Here is a 17,418-nt window from a genome sequence, read left to right as displayed (position 1 = left end):
TGCGGTGCCTTGGTGACGGGGGACGCGGTCGGTGGCGGCAGTGGGGCCTTCGGGCTGGCGCAGCGGTTGCGCGTGCCGCTGGAGACCCGGCCGCCCCGGGTTTTGCCGCGCTGCGCAGGTGCTTCCCTGGGAGGGCTGCTCCAGTGCCCGGGCCGCGGGCTGGGGAGCCGCTCTGCGGCCCGAAAGCGGCGCCGTGGCGAGGCGGCTGTCCCCGCCGCTGTGTTTCCGTTCGCCCTCTGCTTGGGCCCGGAGCAAGGCGGGCGGAGAACCGCTGGGCAGGGCTCTGTCGGGGCCCTCAGCGCCTCACCCTGGCTGTAGGGGCTGCAGACCCTTGGTGGCGTGGGGCCTGTCAGAGTTGACAGTCGCTGCCAGGCTGGAGCCGTGGCTGCAGCTGGTGCCTGGGCAGCAGCAGTCTGTGAGCACAGAGAGGAAGAGTGGATTGTGTTCTCTTTCGTGTGTTTTGACATCACGTGTGTAAGGCTTTGGCTTAAGCTTTAACCTTTCAGAACATACAGCAGGAATATTGTGCTTTACAGACAGTGCCGAATGCTTTTTGTTCGTTCCTCATTTGTCGTTTTTTTTTCTGCATAGGTGAGCAGTGGGTGTTGATATGGACAGTGTTTCCTCAGGCTCTTCTCTGCAGTTACTTGCCAAACTGCTTCATGATGCTCAAGAAGGGGATGATTTTGATGATGATGAGCGCATGGTGAGTCTTTCATAAGAAGTACTGCTTCTTTTACGTGTTGTACCATAACCTAATCTTGTTAACTGAGGTAAGCAAATTTCTTCTCGCAGAGTCAGTGGAAAGGGAATGAAAACCTTAGAAGGTCTTGGACTCTCTGAAACATCTGGGAGATACTTTTAGGGTAACAAGCTCTTGAGGGAGCGAATAAGGATGATGCCCCAGGAAAACTAGGAGAGATTGTGACCATAAAATGTGAGGGAGATTTAATTTTTCAGCCTGAAGGAAATTAAAACATGTAGTTGAAAGAGCTTTAGATAATTTAGGCTTCCCCCTACTTTCCCTGGTGTCTGCCAAAGATGAAGTCAATCACAGCTAAATACTTCATATGATGGGGAAAAAAGTTATTGCTCAACTTCTTAGTAAAGACTAAAATGCACAGAGTGTACAAATTCTGTGTGTCAGGCATTGAAGAGCTGTAGAGATAATTGACCACTGAAGTACAATAGAGATGTTGGTGACTATAGAATAGGGAAGGGTGAGTGATCATTCTCAGGTGAACGATCTCAATGATGAAAGACAGAGAAGTATCTTTCTGTTCTTCTATAGGAATTCATTTCAGGGCTAGTGTACGTTGCTTCTACAATATGCAACTGCTGCTATTATCTGGGCATGCATGTGTGCTGGTGAGAAATATCCCAGGAGGGCCACAGGTGCCAACAATCACAATGCAGAAGGCTTCTGTGAAGGCTTAACACTTTACCAAGTCTGTTAGGATTTTGAAGAAGTCATGTCATGGATAACAAAAATGGTAAATGCCTCAGTGTTCCTTAAAATCACTCCTCAGCAAAGAGCTAGCTGGCTGACCCAGTAGCTGTGCGCTAATAGTGGCAATGGTAGCAATATTTCGGATAAAATGGGTGCATATGCCTTGAAATTTCCTTTCAGTAGGTGGTAGATTTGGTCTTTCATGCTCTAACTACACTTCAGCTGTTTAAAGCCTGCCTTTTAAAACTAGCATTAGTGCTGTACATCTTTGCAGTAAACACCCTGATTTTAAAATAATTTGTTTACATCTTATTAATAAAATGAATGACACTTCAGAGACAGAAATGGATAATTGCTACAAGGGATATCAATTAAGTCTGAGTCAATCTGGGCAAACTGAAATCTTTATTTTGATTTAATTTAATGTTCTGTGCATATGAGGCACTTTTATAAAACCAAGGAATCTTCATATATAGAGAAATGCCTCACATTGGCCTATTAGCACTAAATTGATTCGTAATTAGAGGAAAATGTTGTTGCCTCATATGATTTCTACTGTCAAAAGGAATCCAAATCCTGTGATAGGGTTTTCACATAGCACCCTTTGTTTCCTGCAATATTTTCATGTCAGGCAAACATGGAAATTTTGCCAAAATGCCGTGGAAACTAGTACTCATAAAGCACATCTGTCTGTAATACTGTGCTTCTGGGAGACCTGCTTAAACCCACTGTGTCAAAGTCACTTCCTGCTGGCTGAGAGTGAAGAAGAGAGAATGTTCAGTGGTTTGGTCATGAAATTGTGGGATAATATATTTTGGATTCTAGCAGGGATTTGTTTGACCTTGGATAACATTTTATATTTATTGACATTACCATTTTTACTGAGCTGGGCTCCATGAAAATTGATTGAAGTTCCATTTCCCCTTTTTTGCAGCCACACTGTTCTGTTAGCGTCATGACTCCTGGTAGTATTGGACCAGTAAAGAAAGAGACCACTGGTAAGGAGAATTGCTTGTATGTTTCAGCATTCAGTCCTGTGTTATCAGACTATAACAGCTGTAGTAAGTTACCACTGATGAGGTTTGCTTCAAGAAGAGAGCTGTCACTGACCTCTGAGATGGAAATAACATTACATTTTTACAATTACACTGTAAAATTCTTCTTTTCTTGAAAGCTTAACTGCCAAATATACAAAGAGATGCAGAAAGGGGAGTTCCAGACCACAGCAGCCTCCAGTGGTGATGATAAAGAGTACAAAGCACAGCCTGGTCGCAGGCTGAGGGGAATTGTAACTGAGGAACAAAAATCTCCATGCAAGTACTCTCATGGAATTGTTAATGGTCACTTAGAATAAACAAGGAAGTTGGACTTCTAAGTAGTCACCTGAAAGGATCTTCATGGAGTAAACTGTGTGGAACTGGGCCTATGCCAGGAAGAGCTATGAAGTATACCGTGAAGTGCAGTCATATCATATTCTCCCTCAAAGTTTCACAGCCCTATTTAGACCACCCATAGGGAGAAATACAAGCTTTGTTAAGTGCTGCCCTCAACAGAATGAGAGATGTTTTTCGGTTATTCTCCTTTCTGCACCCAAATCTTTGCCTGGAAACCCTGTACAATTACATGTTTTATTTGGCTCCAGGTATTCTGGCATCGTCGTGTGGAAAGGCAGACTCAGACAATAGGAACAAACATCTTAGGGTTCCTAAATTTGTGTCAACACCTTGGATTGTACTCGGGAAAGAAAGGAAGACAGGTTTAGTCTTGGCAAAGTCAATGTAAAGTTCTTCCTGGAGCTAATGCTGTCACATTATTGGGCAGCTTAGTTATGAGCTGTAAGAAAGGTCAACAAGCACCAGGATGAGTGTAGCAGGAAAAGAAGTGTGACAAATATAACAAATGGAGTATTTTTGCTTGGGTTTCCAACAATAACCAGAGATTCTACTATACAAGCCTTCAAGTTGCAGATTTACCAGCTTACTAGAAAATATATATTTTTTTTTCCTGTAGGACAGGCATAAATCATAGTATTCTGCCCATGAACTTTCATGTGTCTTCAGTACCTTATCTGGGCTGTGCTCAGTAATTAATGGGAAGAACTGGATTTCTGTGTGAGGAGGAGGTCCTTTTGTAAAAGGCTCTGCTCACTTAAAAATCTCACGTCAGGGGGCTTGGGGAAGATTAATATTTTGTAATCCTACACTTTACCCATTTTGAAGTGCAAGATATTTTATGCCTGAAAGGAGAATTTTCTTGACATAGAGGGGGTGGATAAAGGAGATTTAAGGGAAAGGTAAACATCCTCCATCTGCAAATTCTCATTCATAAGATACCGAGGTGAAGGAAACTCTAATCATTACTTAGAATGCTTTTAATACAAAGATTTTTCTAAAGCCTAGAAAAATCTAAGTTTTCATCAAAACTAGAGGAACAGAGACATCCAAAATATGACAGTGTGATTTTTCTCATCACTTACAGGTACTTTTCAAGTGAAATCTGAAAACAGGGAAACTATTTGGAATACAGAGGAGGTCCCAGAAGGATCTGAATTTGATGATACCTGGGACCCTAGAGAACAGCCAGAGTAAGTGAGCTGAGACTGCCTGCATGGGCTTTACACAGCACTGATGGAAATATGAGTGAAACAGCATCTACTGCATTTGAGTGAAACCGCCGTCTGAAAAGCTTATGTCATGGAAGGAGAAAGGAAGGATATCAGTGTTGCATCTGAAGCAACACGTGAGGAGTGATTTTAACCTCTCCTTTGGAAACCTTCTCATCTCATAATAGAAACGTAAAGTTATTTTTTCCTGTCATAAGATTACTTGCAGTGTCAGATACAGGTGTAAAGTGAGATTAGAAGGGGAAGTAGGCTAGCAAAATGATTTACTAGCTTTCAAATATGCTATTTGTGTGAAATACCTATCTTTTCCTGCTGCAACCTAGATGCATTCATTTTTCATACTCATAAATTCATAAAGTACTCCAACTTATATTTGCATTTCAAAGAATTAAGCTCTTTATAGACAAATAGTACTACAGGAAGGAAGGCTATATGCAGGCGGTTTAGAACTTTTAAATCTTGTCGTTCAGTCTTCGTCTGTCAAGGGACAGCCTAAAACCAGTCTTCTCCTTTGCTCATAGAAAAATAATAACAAAAATGTTCTTGAAATAGATACAGTCAGGCATGTTAACTGCAGTTTGTAGAGGTCAGAAAGCCTTCAGGGTCAATCCACAAAGCAGCCTTTGCATTTCTAATCATTGTGTTCTGATGCCATATTCTGGAGTGCTAAATGCTGCAGCAGATGGGCTGAAGCCCATGAAGCTGCACATTGTACGCTGGTTTGTAGTCCAGAATCCTCATTTTTTCTCTGCATGTAAGTCATGCCATTAGGTGTTCAATTTCCCGATCTAAACACAGGACTGAGACCCACCTGAACTTAGGCTCAGCATTTCCAAAAATGATGTGGCATTCACATATAGCCTCACATACAATTCTACGCTTGTTCTTGACAATGTCACCTGTGAGGTACAGAACATGCTGTCTTCTATTGTGAGCACAACAGAAGCTTTTCTCCTGCTATTTTTTGACCCTTCCCCTCCATGCTGGGTGAAATGCAGTGCTTCTCTAGCCTCAAGCAATTATGACCTGTGTTGCACAGATGAAAAGAGAATATAAGTCTTTGTAACTGTTCATCAAATTGAGTTGAGCAAAATGGCCCAAAAGGAAAACAGATGGCTAGAGAGGTGCATCCAGAGCTATTAGACAGATTTCTCATTGACTTCAGAACCATTACGTATGCGTATGAACACTGGAGATGTGAAAAAGACTTTCCGTACACTCTTTCGAACAGCTCAGAAAAGTGACTCACTCCACTTATTTTGCTCAATTTAGTAGGAGTAACCTGTGTTCTAGATATAATCTGTAGTTTGCATTTCCTCATTCATTAAGTATGAAGAGCAAGGGAATACATTTTGTAGATATGGAGGCGTAGAAAATAAATTTGGCCGAATGCAAAAGAATTAAAATTTGACAAAAGAGTGTTATGCTCAGGCTGCAAGAATATGTTGAATGACAGAATTGGCAATTGGCACAGCATCCTTTTCAAATCTGTTTCTCAAGAGTTTGTGATGTTTGACTAGTTGAGAAGTATCATATTCACTTAGGATGCATTTCCTGATCCTGCAAAGGCTGGTTAGTGAAGTAGAGGCAGCAAAGTGAGTGCCTTGGAAGGTGTAGTGAATTATCTTCACCTGTCTTCTAGATAACTCAGTTATGGCTCTGGGCAGAAACCCAGTGCAGATGGGTTGAAGCCTCAGAGGGAGACCAAAAAGGAGGAGAGACAATGTGATGAGGATATTTATGCTCCTCTGAGAAATACAATCTCCTTCAGTCTCCTGCCCTTTCTCCAGCATTATTAGGCAACTACTTCTCTTTCTCAGGTATCAGATTTTATTCAAACAGTGTGTGGGAACAGAGGACGTCTTCTTTGGGATGAGCAGGAAAGACCCCTCCACAGCCTGCTGTGAAGATATGGTGGTGAGCTGAACCTGTATCTCCAGTCCCTTCTTTGTGCTCTGTCTCTGCCCTTTTCAATCTTGCTGCCTTCTTGAGGGACAGAATATAACTGTTGAGCTGTATTGCTGGCTTTGGCCTCCTGTAGGATTTTCTTTTAGTTCTTCAAGAATATGTAGATGATATCTACACTTGCTAACCTGAGGAACTCATGTATCTCCTCAGTGACCTCATGTACATAAGAGAATCTGTGCAAATGCACATGCCACATACAACTTGAGGGAAATAAAAAGTAGCTCTACAGAGCACTGGAACAGGCTGCCCAGGGAGGTTGTGGAATTCCCCTTCTCTGGAGGTATTCAAGACCCACCTGGATGAGGTCCTGTGCAACCTGCTCTGGGTGACCCTGCTTTGGCAGTGGGGTTGGACTAGATGACCCACAGAGGTCCCTTCCAACCCCTACAATTCTGTGAAGTTTCATCTTGGACAAAATTTTGGAGGGGAGAAGGGCTGGGAAGAAGATGATTTTCATCTGCCTGCGTTTGTTACAAGGTGTATGAGTTAGCAGAATGCTACAATACTGACAGTCTTTAGAGTTACAGGTGTCAGATCCTGTCCCATTATTATATGATCAAAGACCTCCCTGCTTTCTGAACTTCAGGACAGGTAGGACTGCTGTGCAGTTTTTCTAGTGGAAGCAAGCTGTCCTTGGAATGCACAGAGCCATGAGGGTTTGCTAGATGTAGAATACCTGTCAAGTATATTAACTCAGGATTTTGAAGAAAATAGGATATCAAACACATCACAAAACTATTGAAAGCAATGATTATCACTGTCGTATCTTCTCTCATATAAATTATCTTCTCAGAATGTTGCTTTTTGACACCAGCATCAAAATATTTATGAAGATGAGATCTCTTAAGGCTTGTAGGGCTACATATCTAATCACAGCTTTACCTCTGCCCATCGTTTCAGATTAAAATCAAGCTGCCAGAGACAAAGTATTCAGACATCACATTAGATATCCATGACAAGGTTCTTGACCTTCGTACTCCCCAAAAGTAAGTGAAACACAATTGATGGAAGTACAGTTAATATTTTGTTTGCAAGGAGGTTTAACCAAGCCTTCAACTGAATGCTGTGCGGAAAGCAAAACTAAAGACAAAGACCGGATTATTAATTGTACGTGAGAAATAGATATAGACAAAAACAGCCATAGTCCATCCGTAGGTGTATAGTATGCTAGCGTTGAATCTGTGATACTGTTCTAGCAAAAATAGCTTTAAGATAGACTTTTGGCTATTTAAACAGCAAGGCTTCAAGGGCCCAAAGTGTCTGGCAAAAAACTGCCCACAGTCTTGAAAGACTTCTTGGGAGTTTGCTTTCTAAATACTAATTTGTACAAATATATAACTGAAGATGGTCAAAAATGTGCAGGTACCTTTTCAGAAGTTGAAAGCCAGGTTGTGGACATGTCCAGGCATGGATGCAGATATGGAAATGTTACAAGATTTCCTAAGGAGATTTCCTTTGAGTTCTTTGTTTGTAGGGCTATTTCAAACCTACAAAGATAACCAACTGACAGATATACTCTCAGACCTCTCAGTCTTCCTCTGTATTTCCCTCAATGTGCAATTGCTCTTCCTGAGATTTCCAGATAATTCCCATGTCTGTTTTGCTTAGTCTTTCTTCACAATAGACTGCTTTTATAAGAAAGCTGAATCCTCTCTGGGCTGACTTGCTGTGTTGAATGGGATGTGGGAAGATCCATATGTGAATAGCGTCCTGCAAATGAATTCAAGGTGCAGGCCGTGGTTTAAGGCCCAAAGAAGTTCTGTTCCTAGTCGATTAATTATCGAAAAAACACCTTTCTCACAGACAAAACCAGGCTGAGTTGGTTACTCCCTGCTTGGATTTAACCCAAAGATGTGATAGGAGTGGAAGGATGTTGGAAGTGCTAGGTCTGAAACTGGAAAATCAGGAGGAATTCAAGTTCAGCTAATGACTTGCAGAACCTATAGGTAATAAAAGAGGTAGCTTAATGCAATACTGCAGATGTAGGAAAACCTCAGCATCCTTTCTCTTTTGCAGTTCTATCTTTTTGGTGACTCAGATCTGCCGTTATCTTCTTAGTATCCAGCTGTCTCTAGTCACAAGCCTAGCAAATAAAAAGTTTGCTGTAAATCTACTGGTTGCTTCGGTACAGCCTGAGCCAGTGCTGCCTTCACAAATATAAGTGCAAGTCTTCTCAGTATGAAAGAAATAAACAAGATTTCAAGTTTTACAGACTGAAAAACACTGTACTCTCACAGGTGTGTAGGAGGGCTCAAAGGAACTGTTTCCAACTCTGTAGTCCTGGGTCTGATTCTAAACCAAGCTGATTTTAAGGAATTCTCCAAATTATAGCAAATGGCTGCCTTCAGTAGGTGTGGTGCAAAGGTGTTTTTTAATGTACCTCTTTCAGCCATGGCTCCTACAAGACAGCTGAAAAGGTCTGAAAAAGAATCAGCATGACTTAAACACCAATTTAAAGTAACCTCCATCTATGCTACTGTGTTGTCTTGTTGGGCTTTATAGAGTTTGGCTGGGCAGATCTCTTGATTCTAAAGTGTCCTTGATTCTGTTTGCGTTGTCAATACAGTGGAGGTCCGAGACTGCCCCGTCATTCATATTGTTGACATGTAAGCCTGGGATAAGAGGGAAAGAAGTCCAGACTCTGCATGAGCAAAAAAGTTTGAAATGTCGTCAATAGAAGAGATGAATGGGTCCAGACTGAGACATTCTCATGAGGAGATAAACCGGAAGGCTTGTTAGCTATTACAGGAAAAGCTGTATGTCTAACTTAGTGACAGACTGTGGAATAGTTCCCAAGTCCAAGATCCAGCCTTTCCCTGTGTGTTATGTACTTGAGCCACAGGTAGAGGATCACTGAATTAATCTTCGGTGTAGGTTAAAATCCCAGGAACTTCATAACTGTAAGTTCATTCTCATACATGAACTGTGCTTTGCAATGTAAACATATCCTTTGTTAAACTGGACTGGTCAGAATCTCTAATCAGGCTGCACCTCTTATTTCTTTTTACTAGAGAAGACAAACTCCTGAAGACGTGTTCAGGCTTTAGGTGTTATTCAGATTTTTACCACCGGAAGAGTATTATCAATGCAGCTCCTCCTTCCTCTGCTTTTAAAATGCAGCACACTCTGCAAAAGCAAGAACAGTGGAGAGAGCCCACAATCCATCACTGGAAACTGTTGTCATAGCCACAGCCAAAAGAAATGAATACTGTTGGAAATACTTCAGGGCCTGTATAGCTGTGCATCGGGTATTGCAGGAACCCCACAACCTGTCATGAGAATGAGATATACTGAAAGAACATTCCGTGGCGAACTGCAAGAGTAACTTGCAATGCCATCTCAATTGCTCACCCAGTCTGAGACATTGAAATTCACTGTGTCCTCTTTTACAGGAAGCTGCTGCTGCACCTCCCCTACCCTGTGGACAGCAAGAATGGTAAAGCTCGTTTCCTCTCTGAAGAGGAGACTTTGGAAGTCACCTTGAGACCATCAAGAGATTTTGATTTCATAAATTTTGTCTGATGGATAGACAAATAGAGAAAGTTTGCAAAAAGTAATCTCTTGGTTTGAGGTCTTGAGACCTAACTGGTTGTGAAATAGTAGATTGTTTCCCCTGAACAGTCCAGGGGGACTATCCCTGGAGAAATTGAGTGAGTCAGGAGGAACGTAGCACCCAGAGGTGCTATCACTGAGGCTGTCCAGCTCTTGTGCTGCTCTGGTTAATATTCTGCTTCCTTCAGCTTGAAACAGGCTCTGTGAAATCAGAAAGTAGGACGTTAGAATTCTGTCAGCTAGGGAAAGTCTTTTTGTAGTTATGGCTGGTAAGTAGCACAGCGAGGCTCTGGCCAGTAAGTGTGGTGCTTAGTTACTGTTGCAAGAGATAGTATTCTTGCTTGGCCTCCAATGCTGGGGCTAGGGCCAGTTTAGAATCTCCTCTTAGCTACTTCTTGATGAGAAGACCAAAACTCTTCAGGGATCTCTATCCACATCTGAGGCTCCTTTAGACTAGCAGAACAAGGTAACCAACTGTAGTTGGATTGTTGAACAGTTCAGTTCTTTTGAACAATTTTTGACAACGTATGGCTCAGTGTCATCTGTTCACCTGCTGTCCCTCCAGCTATTTCTCTGATCTTTCTTGATTAATAAAAGAATGTGTTCTAATGAACAATTCCAGTTACCTTTCACTCTGCCTTCTCTATATTATGTCCTGAGAGACTTCCTGAAATAAGATAAGAGGATCTTTGTATAACAAAGCATCATTTAAGGGGCTGAAATGCAGCAAAAGTTTTTCTTTGGCCTTCAAGTCCAGTCTAGAGCTACAGAGATGGGTGACCAAGATGTTCCTCTTACTAACTGCTGGGTAAATCTATTCATTTAACATCATACAGGAAATAAAGGTATTTGCTCAATGACCAAAGTGGAGAGCACAAGCAGGGCCTTGTATGTTGATGGACTTTAGGTACACTTGACCAAAATCTTGTAAGCACTTTAAAAACAAAATGGCTTGGGTCCTGCAATCTTCTGGCATAGAAGTAGAGGAAAATAGTTGACCAGCTAGGCTGCAGACAGTACCTGTGCAGCTATATTTGTGGCAGGCTGTAATGAGAAGATGGATTCTTAATTATGGATTGAAGACACTGACAGTGTTTCCAGGTACATTTTTTTGTTTTGTCAAGAATTTTCAGAATTCACAGTATGTTTGTAATATGCTGCATTTTAACTGTAGGACAAATTAAGATGGTGTCTAGAGACATTTCAACCACTTCCCTTAAAATTGCTTGGGTCAGAATAATACTACCCAACCTCTGCTTTAGTGTTGATGCACTGGAAAGCAGATACCTCAGTTATGATTCATCATAAGCTAGCAAATATGCTGATAACACTAAGGGGCTACTCCAACTTGTATTTGCTTAAGTTTCCATAAATTGCATTTGAATGTCTCTTTTTTCCTCCTCTACAAAGCCGTGGTGGAGGGGAGCAATGCAGATGTATGAAAAGGCTGAGATCATTCCTCCTGACACAGTTTGTACTGCCTGTGGTTGCCAAGAAGTTACAGTAAGGCTGTTTCTTGGAAAAAGGTTGTATTTGTGGTCCCTAGACAATATGCTGCTTCATTTTTGCATTTCTTGTACAGATTACAAGAAAAGTGGAAGACTGACCTATACTTATACACATGTGAAGGCAACATTTGCCCAAATTCATACAGTAAATCCATGGCAAAGCTGAGTATAGCTCTATTCTTCTGAGCACTATTCCAGTGCTCTATCCACAAGGTAACGTTGCCTTTATAGTCGGCAGTAGCAGTTTACTAAGCCTTAAATCATAAAGTTCTGCTTAATATAATGTCAATGTTTGATACTGAAAACAACGAGTTTGGTTCATTATGCGTCTCTCCAGCATTTTCATTTCCTGTGGAAACGTATCCATGTCCTATTTTCTCCCCATATATTTTTTAGCTTGGGGGCATTTTATCTGCATTCAAGAGACAAAAATCTGAACTCAGTGTTTTTTAGAAGAAAGTTGGCTGCTGAATAGAAAAGGGAAATACAAATTAGTACTGCCTAAGGGGGAAGTTCTAGCGTGATTTCTTGTACCTGCTGGCCAGTCACTCTGTGCACCCGTACTCCAGGCTACAGTAGGTCATCCACACCACTCCACGAGGGGAAAGCTGGCCAGTTGGTGATGTAGCAGGACAGGGAAGGTATCGCAGGGAAAGGGAGATATGCCGGCAAGAGGATGCTGAAATCGCAGTGTTACGGTGTATGAACATGGGATGAACTCATAAGAAGCCAGGCTTCGTATGTTCAGATCAGGTCCATTGCCTGAATGCACCATCACCACCTGGAGATCCTCTCACATTCTTACTTTCTTCCTATCCAGGAGACAGAAGCTGCCCTAGACAAAAGGTTGGTTGTTTTTTTTTCCGTAGACCATCCCAAGAAGAAAAGGGTCAAAAGGACATGCAGGCTGCCAAGCTTCCCAGAAGTCTAGAGGCTACTGCCAGCTACAAGAGAGTTAACTTTTTTGCAAGGCCTTGAAGGCAGATTTGCTTTGCTGAACTAGCACTGGCAGAAATCCTTTTGAAGGGGATACAAAACCCCCTTTGCCTCTCAACATCAAAGCTGTTGCCTAAGTACCACTCCAACACCTGCAGGCATCTTAATTAATCAAAATTATGAGCCCAGTTAAACAACCCAGCCATTAAGCATCATCAAGCTTTATTTGGTTCCCTAAGAAACATCTTGATTAAATGTATTGCAGTTAAGTAGTGGGTACTGTAGCTGTGGAAATGAGATAGAGGCTGTTTACAGTAGTATCCCAATAAACTGCAGGTTGTTATCTCGCTGTGTTCATGCATTCTGTCCTCCAGTTGTGGTGGCAAAGCCACCGTTCTCATATTGACTTGTTCCTTGTCAGAACTATGGTAGTACACAGCCCCCTTGCTCTGTGTGTTTCACCCCTCTTAATATTCCCCTTTGTCCACATACTGACCTCCTGAGGCAAAGATACTTTTCTCATTCTATGGCCTGAGAAAGAGAAAACCCAGAAGAGTTGCTCCGTATAAACAGCTGAGACAGAGAAAGGACTTAAATTTAGTTTTTTTCCCTAAACCTACAGTCTAGCTTCTGGGCTGCTCTCATTCCCATCTTCCTCCAGGTCTGTTGTTGGTATCATCATCCTATACCCCTTGTATTTGTTTTAAAAGGAATGCTACATTTTTCTGCTGTTCAGTTTAAAGTTTGTATCCAAAATTTCTGTGTACTTCTTTCATTGTGTGAAACAGTGTTATCGGCTTCTTCTCCCCCCCAGATAAAGTGTATCTAAAATAACTAAGCTGTATCTATGTGTACAGCAACATCTCTCCCCTATGGCCTACAGAGTAAGTAAGGAGACAAGACTGGTATTGCCTCTGTGTTTCTCATCTAGCCTTGGGCCCCGTTGCTCAGAGCAGGAGGCTGAGCTCCTGTGGGCAAAGCGGAGCTCTGCAGCATCCTCTGCAGGCTGCTGTGTGCACTGACGCTTGGAGGAGTGCGAAAGCACATGGGAAAATCCCAGTGAGGTAACCTCTGTCCCCAAGTGCTCCCGGATTTTCTCCTCAGGGTAGCAGGTGACTGCTTTTAGCAGTATCTACCCTGGATGTTTGGCAGCAGGGGCTACTGGATATACAGCAAAATAGATTGATAGGCAAGGGCACGCACCAGTGCCAAGCCGTGCAGCAGCACCTCAAATATACCCAGCAGGCTCACTTGTGTGCTCACATATCCATTGCTTGCACACCTCCTCATGCTGGAGCAGGTGCCTTTGGACCTGCTGGTGTTGGCAGACCTTTACCCTCTTCTCTGCAGCACCTGCAGCAAGGATTCATCCTTATTCTCTGGGATCCCCTTCAAGAGCTGCTGCCACAGACAGTCAGTCGCTGTTATCCACCTATGGCCTTGGCTCAAGGGAGGGTGCCTGGAATCTTCTGGCTGGGTTATTTCTCACCTATAATCTTCACAAAGAGGAAGCAATTTGTCTCTTTGTGTCTCTCTTCGCTCTCATTGTCTTCTCCTTCAGATAGATTTTACTTTCAGATCGGGATGCAGAACAGCCAGTCCCCGTTTTTCCTTTTTCCCTCCTGATTGTTTGTGCCATGCTCATTTCAGGGGACTCTGATCTCTTCTTGCCTTTCCTAAGTGCTTTATCTCACTTCCCTTGGTCATTCTCACATTAGGACATTTCTTACCAGTCTCCTCCCAGGTTGCATTTGACATATCTGGCCCTTGCTGGATGTGCCAAATGTTGGTGAATTATTTGATTCAGCTCCCCTCCCTCAGCTTAATGCCAGGTGAAGCACTTTGTTCTTCCTTGCTACGCATCCGGTCTGTGTGCATGGGAAGGGAACACAAGCAGGAGCACCACAGGCAGAACCTGGATTGCGTTAAGGCAGTTATATTGAAGGACCACAGCACAAAAGCAGCAGATGCTGCAGGTCAAGGCAGGTGAGAAGTGTTGACAGAATTGAGGAGGGGCAGCTTGGCACAAGCCCAACCTGCTTGAGTCTGTGCTTCAAACATAGCCAGCGCCACAGCTCCCCAGTACAACTAGGGCTGGTTATGAAGGAATGAACTGATTCGGAAAAAGTCAGAATCATTCAGAATTTCAGCCTTTCCCAAGGCCTGAAAAGTTTCTTTCTGCTTCCTGTTGTGTCTCTCTGTGTCCCAGATGACACAGAAGTTGCCCACCCAGGGCAACAGTGACAGACAACACAGGAGTGCCTTTGGTTTTAGGATATTTCTCTCAATCCATTGAAATTTTTGACCACTTTGGGCTTACTCATCTCAAGGTCTCCTTTTCATCTCTTTTCTCTGTCTTCACACACTCATTTCTGAAGAGAAGATCATAGGAAGTTGCCAGCACAGTAGTGGATTTTGTCCACCTACAATCCTTAGAGACCATCTCTCTCTAACTGTGAGCCTCCTTCATGGATTGCAGCAGCCTGGCAGCTCACTTCTGATGCTGATCAGCATTTTTTTTTATCCATACCATTTTAACTTGGTGGCATCGCAACCCATCAAAGACTGCCAAGGCAACTAGGTTGTAACATATCATCTTCTACAGCTGCTCAGCAGAGAAAAGAGCCTTGGCCCTCTTCTGTAAAATTCTCTTCCTGTTGCAAAACTGCATAAAAGGGAAGAGGATAGGAATGATTTGGACACGGCTGATTTTGTTAGCTCATAAAGAGATGATGTGGGCAAGCCAGACATTTCCTAGTCAGTGGCAGACTAGGAACTGTAGCATATGTAAGCATCAATACTTGAGCTTAACGATGCTGTGAGCTTTGGGTGGGTTCCACCCCTCATACATGCCCAAGTAATGAGACTCTACCACCACCATGATTTTCTCTGACTGGGGACCTAGGTCATGGGATCTCCTGACCATTAACTTTCTTCCTGGAGAACAGATTCCTGTAGCCATATCCCTGAAGCAGAGCCTGGGGTGGGACTGTGGCAAGCAGGCAAGTATATAAAGGGGAACGAGAGGTTGACATCACCTGGGGTGGTCAGCTCCACTTTGTCTCACCTGAGCTGATCCTAGCCACCTGGGAGCCAAAGGGCAACCCAGGTTGTAGAGCAGCACTGGGAGAAGCTAAGCAAGCAGGGGAGCTAGCAGGGACAGTGTGTGTTATGTTCATGGTATTCTTGGGGCAGGGCAGGGAGGAGAGGTGGGAAAATTGTTTGACTGCTGTACAAGAAACAGTAAAGTAGCTGGAAGATGCACGATTTGTCTCGGCTTTGAGGCTATCTGTCTGTGTCTGGGAGACTCAAGAGGCAATTGGCCAACGGCTGGATGTGGGAAGCTCTGACAAGGTGAGAAATGTTTCTGGTTTTGTTCTGGGTCACAGGCACTGGTTGAAGGCTGAAGTGTCAGAGTGACTTAGCGAGATGTATGGCTCTTGGTCAGCAGCAACTGTCAGAACTGTAACAAGCTTCTGGGGGGAACCTGAGGCGCTGAGAGGAGCTACAGGAAGTCACAGGTAAACACTGAAAATGCCACCTTGTCCCCAAGTACAACTTGCATTGTGATTTGCCTTTAGTAACTTGCTGCCAGACCTGGATAATGGTGTATCTGTGGAGCTGCTTGGAGACCAGTGGCTAATGTGGGTGGAAGTGTTGCAGGCCATCACTGATGTGTGTGGTGCAGAGCTGGGCAAAGGCTCTGAGCCTTGTTACAGAGAGCACCAGTGGGGCTGGAGGGTGCAGGCGGAGCTGTATGGGAATTCAGGGCTAGGGGCGTAGGGCGTCATGTAGGACTGGAGCTGTGTTGTAAGGGAGTGAGCAATGGGCTAAATGGTGTGTGTGTGGTGATGGAGTGAGACAGTGAAAGCAGGGGAGTGATGTGTGTCGAGCAAAAGCACAACTGGGAGAAGAAAGAAATTATCAGAAGAAAGTGATTGCTTTAAAACCATTGTGCTGAAGGGAAAGGTCAAAGCAGATGGTTGATCGCCCTGAGCTCAGGACAGATGAGATACCTTTGTCAGAATGTCACCAGCGCTGGAAATCCTGTGCCAAAAGAAGCTGTGGGAAGGGGGACTGTGTCTGGAATAGCTATGAGGTCTCCAAAAGGACCTGAGTGCGAAGGTCACTTAGATCTATTGAGCTGGGAACGCTGTCTTGCTCCGGGGGTCAGCCCATGTTGGCACATGGCAATTGCTTTTATCAGCAGTGGATGAAAGGGGAATCAGTGTGGGAGGAGTGGGAAATATGGCTGCAGTTCATGAACCCTCTCAAATGCTTACAGCAGCCTGACTCTCTTTGTTGTCCTTGCTGCACCTATTTCTGGGTAAGCAGAGTTAGTGTGTGAAGTGTCTGGGTGACAGATTGCTGTGCCCTGGCCTGGAACAGTGTATGTCACATCTAGTTCTAGGCCCGCATGCATATGCTTTCTTGGCTCTATCCTTTTCCCTTTTCAGAGCAGGCCTTTTTTATTTTTTTTTTTTTTTAAAAAAGCCTTTGCTCTAAGAACAGTAGGTAAATAGATAGATGAGTGGATGAGAGCTGTTCTTCTACAGCGAGATGCTACCTTCAGAGCAGAGGCAGTGCATCTCTTGGATGAAGAGAAGGGTTTTGTCATCTAGAAAGATCCTGCAAGGTTGTCTGGAACCAGTGCTCAGGTAGGAGAGATGAAGGTGGTCAACTGTTTGCTGTAATATGGGTCCTGAATGAAGAGAGTAGCTGAAGTAATACAAAACCTCATTTCTGTTGCTGTCTTTAACCATGAATTCCTCAGCTTAGGCTCTGTGAGTTTACTTAAATTGGCCCTCTTCTTCTATCTGGAAGTAATTTTTTTGCTTTCTTGAATAAAACATCTTTTCCAATGCTGTTGCCTCTCCCCGAGCCACAGTCAAGCAGCATCTCAGCCTAGTTCCTTAAATCAAGAGAATTGTTTATGTCCTTGGAGGCTGGAATAATGACATCTGAAGAAAGCCATGAGACACAGCAGGAATTCATTTGTAAGTTAATGAAGGCTGTGCAGTGCAGCGTAAGGATGACTGGGGCTGTTCCTGGGCAGCATTTACCAAGCTAGATTTCTTTCTGTTGCTATTGTTCTCCACAGAAGCATCATGGACCAGCTTAAGTACCACTTACATAGGAGTTTATTATAGTATTTCTTGGTACAAAGACATACGCTTTGTGATAGAGCAGTGTACATGACAAAAATAGGAGAAAGTGTGATACGGACTCAAAGAGAGAATCTACTTGCTTATATGCCATACCAAAAAAAAGACCATCTGGGCAGTGGGGGGTTTTATGTACTAATTTGTCACCTGGAAGCAGACTAATGCTTTGGTGCTCACTGGAGGGGATAAGACTGAAGTGGAGCTGACCTGTGTGCT

At 43.4% G+C, this 17,418-nt stretch overlaps 2 protein-coding genes across 3 annotated transcripts in view; one reads left to right on the top strand and one right to left on the bottom strand.

Moving 5' to 3' along the window:
* PRRG3 (proline rich and Gla domain 3) overlaps positions 1-17,418 on the bottom strand; it is a 109,186-nt gene that overhangs the window by 79,525 nt on the left and 12,243 nt on the right. The gene's annotated exons all lie outside the window — the stretch shown is intronic.
* On the top strand, positions 10-10,382 carry DNAAF6 (dynein axonemal assembly factor 6). Of its 2 annotated transcripts, none has more exons than XM_075435854.1 (7): positions 10-118; positions 592-706; positions 2,385-2,448; positions 3,929-4,034; positions 5,894-5,987; positions 6,942-7,027; positions 9,434-10,382. In XM_075435854.1, exons 2-7 carry the CDS (start codon positions 611-613, stop codon positions 9,561-9,563), a joined length of 576 nt encoding a protein of 191 aa, XP_075291969.1. In that variant the 5' UTR covers positions 10-118; positions 592-610; the 3' UTR covers positions 9,564-10,382. The 2 variants fall into 2 exon arrangements, with proteins under 2 accessions (XP_075291969.1, XP_075291968.1); XM_075435853.1 differs by having other exon boundaries at positions 5,894-5,990.

This window comes from Opisthocomus hoazin, chromosome 14 (genome assembly GCF_030867145.1).
Source record: "Opisthocomus hoazin isolate bOpiHoa1 chromosome 14, bOpiHoa1.hap1, whole genome shotgun sequence".
NCBI classification, from domain to species: Eukaryota; Metazoa; Chordata; class Aves; order Opisthocomiformes; family Opisthocomidae; genus Opisthocomus; species Opisthocomus hoazin.
Note: the sequence above shows the minus strand (reverse complement) of the source record. Positions and strands in the feature narration are given on the sequence as shown.

Excerpts from the sequence above, each read along its gene's own strand:
- DNAAF6 (XM_075435853.1), top strand. The coding sequence starts at position 611 with ATGGACAGTGTTTCCTCAGGCTCTTCTCTGCAGTTACTTGCCAAACTG. Across the intron at positions 2,449-3,928 it reads AGTAAAGAAAGAGACCACTG|GTACTTTTCAAGTGAAATCT; the intron begins GTAAGGAGAATT and ends CATCACTTACAG. Across the intron at positions 5,991-6,941 it reads CCTGCTGTGAAGATATGGTG|ATTAAAATCAAGCTGCCAGA; the intron begins GTGAGCTGAACC and ends CCATCGTTTCAG.